This window comes from Heloderma suspectum, chromosome 2, assembly GCF_057233095.1.
Source record: "Heloderma suspectum isolate Gila_16-S chromosome 2, 16-S_ref, whole genome shotgun sequence".
NCBI classification, from domain to species: domain Eukaryota; kingdom Metazoa; phylum Chordata; class Lepidosauria; order Squamata; family Helodermatidae; genus Heloderma; species Heloderma suspectum.
This window is the reverse complement of record NC_139459.1, coordinates 169926626-169939057: the sequence shown is the minus strand read 5'-3', so window position 1 is coordinate 169939057 and position 12432 is coordinate 169926626. Positions and strand designations below refer to the sequence as shown.

The following is a 12432-nucleotide window of genomic DNA, read 5'->3' as shown; positions in this document are numbered from 1 at the left end:
GCTATGGTTTTCCCAGTAGTAATGTATGGCTGTGAGAGCTGGACTATAAGGAAGGCTGAGCGCCGAAGAATTGATGCTTTCGAACTGTGGTGCTGGAGAAGACTCTTACGAGTCCCCTGGACTGCAAGGAGGTCAAATCAGTCCATACTAAAGGAAATCAACCCTGAGTGCTCATTGGAAGGACAGATACTGAAGCTGAAGCTCAAATATTTTGGCCACCTAATGCAAAGAGAAAACTCTCTGGAAAAGACCCTGATGCTGGGAAAGACTGAAGGCAAATGGAGAAGGGGACGGCAGAGGATGAGATGGCTAGATAGCATCACCGATGCAATGAATATGAACTTGAGCACACTCCGGGAGAGAGCACAGGACAGGAAGGCCTGGTGTGCTATGGTCCATGGGGTCACGAAGAGTCGGACACGACTGAACGACTGAACAACAACGCTTTTTTTCATTCAACTTTTCAACCTTTCTTTCTTTACACAAATGTAAAAAGCAGTGGAAGCTGGTGGCTCTGATTTCGGTGGGGCTGTAAATCCATTCTGGTTTTCAGTCAGAACCAGCCAGAACTCTAAAGGAGTTATCCAAGGTGCTGAACCCTATCCCCAAAATGGCTTCTGCATCTTGGATAGCTAGTGTTCTGGCTGGTTCTGACTGAAACCTAGAATGGATTCTCTGCCTCATCAAAATCAGAACCACCAGCTTCCACTGCTAAAAAGGAGCCTGAAACCTAGAGGAGCAGGGATAGGGAATGTGTGGCCTCCTGACATTGCTGAACTGCAACTCCCATCACCCCCCACCATTGGTTATGCTGGCTGGGGCTAGAGCCTAATTTGAATGTCTGATACCTCCACACACATTCCATTTTAATACTGTGACAAAATGCAGACTCCATGGCTTCGGTATCATCCAGCTTTTTCACTTTCTTTAACATCTAGCTTGTTGAAGAATTCTGGAGAAACTGAAAGTCTGCACGCTACCTTGCGACATTTTAGTTGGCCTAATAAAGGTATTCCCCTAATATGGATTTTTTTTCCTTACGGGCCAAGGCAACTACCTTTGCTTTTTGTTATGGTCATCTTACTAACACATCAGGCTCTTGCAGATAAAATGAATAATCTACAGCTACGGTTTGTTTTAGATATATCTCGTGTTTCCTCCAAGGACCTTGGCAGGTTACATTGTGTGTGTCCCCTGCATTTTATCCTCACAGCCCTGTGAGGTAGGTTGGGCTGAAGGACTGGCCCAAGGTCACCCAAGTAAGCTTTACTTGGACTGAGGATTTGAATCTGGGCCTCCCCAATCTTAGTCCAATTATTTATCTCCATGCTATGAAACCTAAAGCATCACCTGCAAATTGCTGCAGATCACACTGAAGTTAGCAGTAGGGGTTGGTTAAAAAATTGGAAACCCTTCATACAGCAGGAAGACGAGTCTTCTCTTTAGCAGCTTGTAATCGTGAAAGGGGTGATGACTACATGATCCTTGGTGAGAACAGAGTTCTGTGGCACCTTAAACAAATGTATTGGCATATAAATCCGTGGGCCAGAGCCCACTTTGTCAAATATACTGCAGTTACCTGAATGGATGGGTATATATACCCTTAGTATAGAGGAATGAAAGAAAAACAATTTTTTTACAGAGACCAGTGCACCCACAGACAACTTTCTTGGTGCCCACCAAGGTGCCCTACCCCACTCATTATTTTATTTTTTATAACATTTTTTTAATCGTCAACTGAGATTGCTTCAAAGCAAAGTGAGGGCCTGCAGTTGCTGCTTTAATTTCCCATTAATGCCTCTAGGCCACATGTGGGAGATCAGCAACATTCTTAGGAAATTATGATTGTGGGCGGGTGGCAGGCCAATGCTTTCCTATGCAGCATACCCAGCCACCAAGGGAAAAAAGGGTGGGGAGGGAGAAAAGGAGATTCTTGTCACTTTTGTCTGTCATGCTGGAAGCAGGGATGGCTAGGGAGGACAGTGCAGGGGGCTAAGAAGGGCAGCAGTAAGACAAACAGATGAGGGGCTCAGGGAAGCCAGCAGGGGCTGGGAGCAATGTGAAGGTTTGGGAAGGGTTATGCACTTAAATTTCTAGGTGAGGGGGAGTGTTTGGGTAGTGAGGAAGAGACAGAGAATGAGATGCAGGGGGGATGAGTTGGCTGGCAGAGGGTGGGGAAGCAAAAGAAAATTTGCCTTCCGTGGAATAGATATCTGTAGGTGCTAAAAACTGAGGGTTCAAAGTTTATTGTGTTGTGGCTCAGCCCCCACCTCTGCCTTATACTCAGTTTTTTGGGCAGTTTACTTGTCCTTTGTGACTAGCCATGCCAATCATGGCAGCCATTTTGTGGTGGTACCCAGGACAGTTTCTAAAATTGCCAAATGTGTGCACAGGCCCCAAAACATTGCCTACCTCTGATAATAGATACTCCGTTTAGCACTTTGATTAGTCATCTTTACTAATGGCACTGTGACTTTTCCTAAGTAGATCAATCATACTGAATAGCCATCTTTACTCTGGTTAAGCTTAATATAGGGCAATCTATATAATGGATCTACAGTTGTTAATAGTTCTCTTACTACTATTGTCAACGGAAGCAGCCACATCTACAAACACACACACACACACCACCTCCATAGCTGTTCCTTTAACTTCAGTTTGATCTGCAATAATTAGGTCACAATCCTATGCATGCTTAAACAGAAAAAAGTCCTACAACTCCCAGCATTCCCCAGCCAGCCATACTGGCAGAGGAATACTGGGAGTTGTAGGACCTTTTTTCTGGATTATGCCCTTAATAGGTGAGAATGTTTTGCTCCGTGCCATAGCAAAATTTCACCTGCTGATTTCTGCATCTCAAACCTTTATTAAAGGGACAGGAGAAGACCAGGCTAGTTTTTTGCCCCGTGACCAACTCTGTTCTTTATCAGGACTGCCAGTTCCCAATTATAGTTAGTAGTCCCTGCCTGAGGCAATAGCAGCGGAAATGTAATTAATAATTCAGTACAGGCAGGGTTAGAGTGCAGTGCTTTGAAATAATCCTGTGCGCTATCCAAAAGCAAGTAAAACAACAAGCCACCAAACAAGTGGAAGGGGTTTTTTTTCTGGCAGGACTCTCCAGCTTTTAAATCCCTCAAGACAAGCAGATGGAGTTACAGTGATGACAAAGATTGGTATTACCTGTTGAGTTTTGTCTAGGCTTCAGTTGCTTTCAGAACCATAGGTGATTTCCCCAGTTGAATTCCAGCAGTGTTTTCAGTGTTGACATACACTGAAATAGCTGTCAGTGGGCCCCTTCACCCTTGAATAAAACCTCAGCTTATGCTTCAGAAGGGCAATTGTATGTACTGCACATCCTCCACCTTCTGACAGCCTTATTTTCCGATTTATCTCAGTAGCGCATCCAATGCCCAACTTTTCCAGAGCTGTAGTGCATTTCTGTGCCTTACCTGATCTGGACAGATGGAGAGTTGGGAGAAGTGCAGAGAACTGACCCCGCAAAGTTCATCTTCCTCATCCCTGAGATACCTCACAGACGCCCAGAACATGAGCAGTCCTTCCCTCTGCACTCCAAACTGACATCAAGGTACCAAGAATGCTGAACCCATCTTTTTAACCAATAGTAACCCTGCTTTTATTTCTCCTGTGGCAGAACACACCCTTCTAAAAGACAGGGCTTTTAGACCAGGGGTTTTGAACCTCAGGCCTGCTGACCAAATCTGGCCAACCTTGGATTCCAGTCTGGCCCTCCGGAGTTCCCCAGACGGCCATGGCCCATTCCCCTGACCCCACTCCATTTCTTTCTTTGTTACATTTCTATACCGCCCATTATCCGAAGCTCTCTGGGCAGTTTACAAGGCTGCTGATCATTTGCTGGTTTCTTGGCTTCTGCATGGTTTTTTCTCCATTCTAAAAGGTTGAAATGCCTTTCCTAAGGGTTAGTTATTGGCAATAAGAGCTTTAAGCTAAACTATGCTGGTATGTTTGGTATTTTTGTCATTTTGGTCCCACCCTTTTTATTTTGGTCCCACCCCTTTTGCCTTCGGACCCACCCACTACTAGAATGTGCCCCACCACCCAACAGCTTCTCTAAAACTGAATTCAGCCTTCTGGGTGAAAGAGGTTCAACACTCCTGTTTTAGAAGATTTCTCAAAAATATTGGGCAGTTTTGGGAAGCTGAGCATCTAGATCTCCCATAGCAGTCGGAAAGAATTCATAGTAAACCAAGCTCTACCTCCCCACATCAAGAAAGGTACAAGATACTGAAGGTTTGAAAAATAACAGTAAAATTTTAAAACTTAACAATAACTTCAATCTACATTTCATTTTTTTATCTTCAAGTGTGTGATTCAGATTTCACGGGATCTCTTTTGGCAGTGATATCCACCCACTGATATCAACCCGGTGCTCTAAGTCTGAACCATATTGATCTTCAGATGATGGGTCAGGACCAACTACTGGATTGTAGCCTGATCGAAGCCGAGTTGGAACACCAGCACTACAACCCTTCAAATATATGGTAAAATGTTAGGAAATGGGTCCCAGATCTGAAAAGGTAGAAGACTAATGATCTAAACCAGAGTGGGAGGAAACCACTCTGGGCAAAGCCTCTTCCATAGTCCCTTTTATTGCCTTCTAAAATCCAAGAAAAATTTATAACTCTGGTTCTTCCTGAAGGATGAAGAGCTGTGTTTCATCTTCTTAAATTGGGGTGAAGAAATGAGGCTTATATTGCGGATGATAGAGAATGGGAGCAAGGGGAAAAAGTAGAGAGGAAAGGACTAAATACGACCATTGTAAATGGAAGCAGTGATGGGGTAAAAACAAAGGGGAACATGTTTTCAATTAAAAGGGAAATTAAATTACATTATTTGATTAGAAAATTGACATGTATGAATACAAGATGAGTTAGACTCAAGCCAAGTTAGAAGGCTCTAGATCAGCCTTCCCCAAGCCAGCGTCCTCCAGCTATTTTGGAGTACAACTTTCAGAATCCCCCAGCCAGCAAGGATGGCTGGGGGATTCTGGGAGTTGTAGTTCAACACATCTTCAGGGGAAAGGCTGATTTAGGAGCTACTGTGGATCACATTAATTCTGACATTGAGAACTGATGGACAGCAGCCTTAATACACAGCTGGCCAGATAAAATCAGTGCATAGGGTGATACCTGCCTGGGGAACGGACCTGCTGTTGTCAGCAGAGACAGTGATGTGGAAACCGACACAGAGAAGAAACCTGTTTTTTTTCCCTGTGTTTTGTAAACGACAGCTGAGACTCTTGAGGGGGTGGGGGGAAGGAAGTTGCCAAACAGATAAGAGAGGCATCCAGGTCCCTTCTCCCACGGAGAGTGCTGGGAGGCACACAGAAATGACTATCCTGTGAGGAGAAGGCAATTTGCTATGGGCTTCCTTGTTGGTTTGGCCTTTGTGACAAGACAACTCTGATATCTAAAATAGGGAGGAGTAGGACGAGGGAGACTCACAAAACAGTTGACCTTCTCTTGCATTCTAGGACTCCCATGAAGAGTCTAGTTGTTGGGGAGTGGCAGGCTAAGGCCCTGATTCCCATCCTTCCTCCTGCCCTGCTGCCAAGTCCTATTGTTACAAGAGGTAATTTCTTCATTTTTTAATATTTCTTCTTGGTTGGAAACTCAGTGTGGGCAGATGGACAGAGGACACCTCTGAGAAGGCAGATTTGGCCCAGTGGCCTCCACTTGCAGTCCATAAATATTGACTCCAAAAGGCTGGCTGCTAGGCAAAACATCCGGCATCTACTTCTGTCAATTCAGCTCCTTCAGATGCAGCTTTTCAGGAGGACAAAGTGCCAAGAACAGAGATTGCATCTGGCTCTTTCTTCATCCCTCTTGCCCCTGCTCTAGTTTTGTTTCCTGCCTTAAATCCAGGCTTAATCTAGCCTTAATCTATAGTTTGGCCGGTTTTATTGACTTGTTATCAGCCCTTGTTATTAGAGGGATCAGTTCTCAAACCTGGCCTACTTATCTGCTAATTTCCTGGCAAAAAAACGAAGCTCTTAAACTTTACCCTTGATTCATGCAGTGAAAGGGTCGGTTCTCAGAAGAAGGATGGCGCAATCTAGATGTGCGCACACACACTAAATGGAATAGAGAGAACTGTTTATGAAGAGATTCCTTCCGTGCAGTGAAAAGGCTTTGCCAAAGAGTTATTAGGGAGGCCCCATCGTTCAGTGGGTAGACTTCATGCTTTATGTGCAGAAGGTTCCCAATTCAAGTCCTATCATCTCCAGTTAAAAGGATTTCAAGTACCCAGGTTGGAGAAGACCTCTGCCTGGAACATTGGAGAGCTGCTTCCAATTATAGTATACAGCACATGTGACAGCTGTTTTAAGCTTCCCCAACTGGGTGCCCTCCAGATTGCTGGCTGAGGGTAATGGGTGTTGTAATCTGACACATCTGGAGGGCACCAGGTTAGGGAAGATATCAGTATTTTATAATATATTTGCGATTTTAGAGTCATGATTTTAATGTTATCTATGTGATGTTTTATATAGGTTGTAAGCTACCCTGTGCTTTTAGTGAGTAAGGATGGGATATAAATCAATACCAATAATATCATTATCTGTCTTATATTAATCCAATCTCTTTTTTAAAGTGATATGAGTATTTTGGAACAGAAAGCAGAAAGTGATCCAGCAGGAATATCCTTGCAATATCTCCGTGTCAGAATTAACACCTTGCAATATCCCAAAGGAAGAGAGAATGCAACTCTTGGGTTTTATGTAGTCACTTGCTTCAAAAACTGTATACCAGCATCCACTATGATAGGCAGCATGGATCTCAATCAAGGAGCCCTTCCAGCCAAGCACCAACTCTCTCCACCACTGAGAGTAACTAATTTGAGAAGGGAACTGCAGGGATACAAATATCGTCTGGGTCCTGGGAACAAGGTGACATTGCCTGCTGTCTAACTCTTAGCTCTGCTGCAGTCCAGGCAATATGTCAATGAAGGAAGCCGCTGGAGCAGCTGAAGTTGAGCCCCAATTATTTGAATGACATATGCTTTCTCCCCTCCCACTGAAATCAATGGGAGTCACAATCTAACAAGATGAGATTCAAGAGAGATAAATCAATGTGAAGTCTTGCATTTAGGTACAAATCAAAGACACAAGTATAGGACGGGGGAGACCTGACTTGGCAGCAGTACATGTGAAAAGGACCTAGGTGTCTTAGTGGATCACAAGCTGAATATGAGCCAGCGGTATGATGGCACAGCTAAGAAAGCTAATGCAATCTTGGGCTGCATTAACAGAAGGGTAGTGCCCAAATCATGGGAAGTAATCATTCTGCTCTATTCTGCATTCGTCAGGCTGCATTTAGAGTAATGCATCCAGGTCTGGGCACCCAATTTTAAGAAGAAGAGCAACCAGGCTGGCAAATTCTGGAAACCAAGTCCTATTAGGAACGGTTGATAGAGCTGGGTATGTTTAGCCTGGAGAATAGAAGATTAAGGGGAGACATGATAGCAGTGTTCAAATATCTGAAAGGCTGTCATACAGAAGATGGAGCAGACTTGTTCTCTGCTGCTCCAAAGAGCAGGACTAGAACCAAAGGGTGGAAATGGCAGGGATGCAGATTTTGGCTAAACACTAGAGGAAAATTCTTAACAGTGAGAGGTGTTCAGCAATGGAACAGATTGCCTCAGAATGTGGTGGGTTTTCCTTCACTGGAGTTATTTAAGCAGAGGCTGGATGGCCATCTGTCAGGGATGCTGCTGTAGCTGCAGCCTGCATTGAGCAGGAGGTGGACTAGATGACCTCTGAAGCGCCTTCCAACATTATGAAATGCTTACCTTTGGCTGGGTGTTGCCTATTGTGTGCAATTTTGGTTGCTCCATCTCACAAAGGATAATAGTAGAATTGGATAAAAGGGAAAAAAACACCTTTAAATAATTGAGGGGAGGTTTCGGGGGGAGCATGCACAAAGGGAGAGAATTGATGAAATAATATGGATTTGTTTAAGTAACAGTACTTAGGCAAGTAGTTACAATAAGGGATGAATACTTCGGAGTAAACATACTTACAGCACAACCCTATGCATGTCTACTCAGAAGTAAGTCCTACTCTGTTCAATGGGACTTACCCCCAGGTAAGTGGGTATAGGATTACAGCCTTATGCTCCAACCACAAGTGTGTTTAGGACTGCAACCTTAAGGTTGCAAGCCTATGCATACTTACACAGGAATAAATCCTGTTGACCTTGTGGTGCTGCCAGCCGCTATCTCTTTTCCTCCTTTACGGATTTGCCACAGTAAGAAAAAAGTTGGAAGAAATGATAGGAAAACACGGGAGGGTTACGACTTACGAGTGGAACACCATCCCATCCTCATTTCTGCATAAAATCATGTGAATCAGGCAGGGCGATCTTTACGATAAAAGCCTTGTCTGGAAGCACGTTTGGTGCAATGCAAAGTGAATGCAACAGTTGTCAAGCCCGAACTGCTTAATCCACTATGCATGTGCAGTTTTGGATTACTATTTTTTTCCACTACGGAAGGTGATCTGCCCTTAGGATCAATTTTAACATGAACTCATCTTCTTGAATAGGCAGCACCTGGCATGATGGCTTCTTATTATTATTATTAATTTTCTCCATTGGAGGTATGGGGGAGGCAGGGATCAGCAGAGACAGTATGGGCAGTACGGGGCAGAGCTCGTCTGAACGTCTCTGCGGTGGGTCAGAACTTCAGCGAGAGGTTGGGCGGGCTCCTCGGGGTTTCTCCGCCCTCGGGAGGCGCAGAAGCGACAGGTAAAAGCGCCTGGACTGGAGGGCAGAAGCTGGGAGGAAAAGAGGTCGGGATCCTTCCCCCGCCCGCCGTCCGGGCAGCACAGAGAGCGCCGCTGATCCTGGCCACCCCCCTTGGAAATCAGGGCCATGGGGGAGACCTTCGTGCGCTGCCCGCTGCGCACTCCGCGCGGCCGGTTCTTGGTGTCGCTCCCGCCGGGCGGCGAGTTCCTGCAGGGCACCCCGGAGCTCGTGGGCGGGCCGAGCGGTGAGTCTCCCTCTGCTGTCCGGTCCCGGGTTGGAGGAAGCCGGGAAGCGGCGCGTGCGTTCCCTCGACCTCCTGGGGGCCGATAGTGCCGCGGGTGGGATGAAAAGTGCGGATCCGACAGAGGAGCCCGCGCCTGGGGAATCCCCGCTCCCCATTGGCTGCCTTCGGAGGATCCCTTCTTCAGATCTTAGTGCGGGTTGCGAGGGTCCTCCGCCTCGAACGGCCTCCGCAGGGGTGAAATCTCTCTGCGCAAGGGCTGGATGCGTCTCGCTCCCAAAACGTGATGCTTTTGGCGTATTCTGCCTGAATGGTCGAGACGGCCCTGGGTAAGGCAAAGATTCAGACGCACAGGCCTGACCCATTCCAAGGAACATCAACAACGTGGATTATGAGGCCAGCACTCGAGGGAAGAGAGTATGGGCCCCATTTCCAGCTTTCGCAACCTGCGAGAGAGCCAAGCTGTGGCTACAGTGCAGCCTTACTGTACTGGAATATTGTAATGTGGTCCATGTGGCGGCTTCCCTTGGTCTTGGTCTGGAAGCTGCAGCTGGTGCCGAATGCTTTCTCTTTCCAACAGCAAGTCATACCTTTGCTAAAGGAACTGCACTGGCTCCCCCATAAGTTACTGGGCCAACTTTAAGGTGTTGTTGTTAACATATAAAACCCTAAACAACTTGGGACCAGGTAGCCTTAGGGAGAGCCTCCCCCCTTATGTTCCAGCCTGATCTTTGCAATCATCAGAGGGAGCACTTCTGAGGGTGCCACACAGGCTCCTGAGGCTTGCCTCAGCAGCACTTGCAGTAGTAGGGCATTTAGTGCTGCAGCGCCCACTCTCTGGAACGCATTACCAACTGTCACTACATAGCCCCCTCAGATCTGGCATTTAGACATCCTTTTCAGACCCCTCTCTTCTTACAGGCCTTCCCTGAAGTGTGACCCAGCCAGCTGTAGCACACTGTAGAGTGTGTAGTTTTATACTAGCTAATATACCCGGTGTTGCCCGGGATGTAATTTTGTCATAGGCACTATTTGTTAGAAAGTCATTAAGGTAGGTTCACGCTTCTCGGAAAGGCCCCCTAAGAAAGGTGAAAAGTTGAATCCACCGGACTTGATTAAAAAAGCACAACCATTATAATGAGCAGACAGAATAAAAAATATTACTAAAAATGCAAGAGACTGCATCTGTAAGCACTACTGCAATATAATCCACCCTGAATCTCATACCACTATTAAAATGTTCAACCGAGGCTTCCTTGCTGGATATTGCAGGAACAGGGGAGAGAAACTAAATGCTCTCCACAGTCAGAAAAGAAACCATGAGTAAAGGGGAGGGAACAAATGGTGGCCAGCAAATCCAAGGTGAAGGAAGTCAGAGTGAATGGGAGAGAGACCAATAGAATGAAAGATGGCCAATAGGATGACTGGTAGCTGAAATCAGAAACCTGGCCTGTGCCATGATTGAGAGGGTGTACTTATTAGTAAGGGAAAGTATAAACAAAGTAATAATGTAACCCAGCAACTCCTGTCATACACTCTGGCAAGTGAGAATGTGAACTAAAAGTGGCAGCAACTCTAGGGCCCAAATGGCGGGCTCAGTGGCCCCTGCAGTGCGATTAGGCCCAAGGCAGCTCCCCGTTATGCCCTGTCTTACAGACAGCCCTGCAGCCAGCCACAAACCCACACACAATTTTTGACTTTTATATATATAGAAGATAGAAGATAGTGTCATTTTATTGTTATGTTTTAGTATTGGTTTTTATGGTAGTGACATTGTATTTTCACCGGTTTGATAACTCTGTGGGAAGCCGTATATAAATCTGGATAATAAATAAGTAATTCAGTAAGTTGGATGTGCTGCTTCCAAGATAGCTGGCAATGTTGCTCTTCTTAGGAAAAGAGGAACCTTGCCTTAGAGCAAGGCAAAACGATTTGTCCATCTAGAGCGACAGTGTCTCCTCTGACTCCGAAGAGTCTGAGATTTCCATCATCTGCTATCAAATCCTCTCTTTAAAAAAAAAATGCTGAAGATGGGTGAGATTGAATTTGTGACCTTCTGCATCTACTATACCACTGAACTACAGTCCCTTCCTTCTGTGGCCCTCACGCCTTCCTCCTCTCCCAATTTAACAGCAAGACCCAATGCTTGGCTCGCTGCTTGGATGCCTTGGAGGCTGCTAAGAAGGTGGCAAGACAAGGCAATTGAATATATTTATTTATTTATATATATTATTACATTTATATCCCGCCTTTTTTGTCTTGCAAGGAACCCAAGGCGGCTTACATGGCCCTCCTCCTCTCCATTTAATCCTCACAACAACTCTGTGAGGTCGGTTAGAATGAGAGTCAGAGACCGGCCCAAAGTCACCCAGTGAGCTTCATGGTTGAGTGGGGACTAGAACCCAGATCTCCCAAGTCCCAGTCCAACATGCAAACCACTACACCACACTGGCTCTCCTGATGGGTCCTGTTGTGCATGAAGAGGGACCAATTGCCCAACTTGGCCTAAGGACCAAAGAGAGCCCACCTGGGGAGTGGAGCTGATGGTTGAGCTTTGGTCTGGGTAATAGAATAAGTCATCCACCAAATGGGACTCCCTTGGAGGGTTGCCTAGACTTTAGGTGGTACCTGTGTGTTGTCAAGTTTGTCAAGGGCTTTGATCATTCAGCGCTTATGTTTTTGCTTTCCATTTCCCACATCTCACATGATTCAAGTGAAAAAGATACAGAACAAAATATTACAACAGCTCACTTCCAGTTGCAGGTGCTTCCAGATGGAGGAGGGCTTCTAGTGCTAGAAACCAGAAGGCATTATTCCGCTGTTCCATCGTTTTCTCCGTAATGGATTTTCTGCAGTAAGAAAAAAGAGAAGGGGTGGAAAACACAGGACAGTCATGAGTGGAAGACAATGTCAGGATCCTCATAAACCTCAGTAAATGAGGCAGGATGATGGCGCGATAAAAGCCTCATCTGGAGTCATAAGTAATTAATGGTTTATTTCTGTTGGTTAGTGTGTTTTTTAAGTCATGCTCGCAGAATCAAAGGCTGGATAGAGATTACCATGGAGTAAATTCCTCTCTATTCTTTACAGACTCCACTGGAAATCGTCTAAAAACTAATCTGTCCTGTAATGTCTTGGACATAAAAATGTAATTGCTAAAACAGTTCCTTCTAAGATGTAAAAAATAGCCATCAGGTAAATTATTTCTTTAGTGATGGAAAAGCAAACTGTCACATCATAAATACATATTCTTATCCATAGCGTGTTTTTTTTTTAATATGAAAGACATTTGTTTTTCTTTCTGTACCAAAACATCCAGAAAATGCATAGTTCCCAGAGCATAATTAATCAATAATAAGTTATCTCCATTATTAAGTCGTTCTCCAAAACTCACCAGTTTCTGTAGTC

The 12432-nt window shown here is 45.3% G+C and overlaps 1 protein-coding gene across 1 annotated transcript in view; it reads left to right on the top strand.

Annotated features, from left to right (window-relative positions):
- Positions 1-8737: 8737 nt before the first annotated feature.
- LOC146353198 (ceramide kinase-like) overlaps positions 8738-12432 on the top strand; it is a 32927-nt gene continuing 29232 nt past the window's right edge. The window contains exon 1 of the mRNA XM_084835932.1: positions 8738-9027. Coding sequence (XP_084692058.1) covers positions 8910-9027 — 118 coding nt within the window. The 5' untranslated portion in view covers positions 8738-8909. The remainder of the gene's footprint in view (positions 9028-12432) is intronic.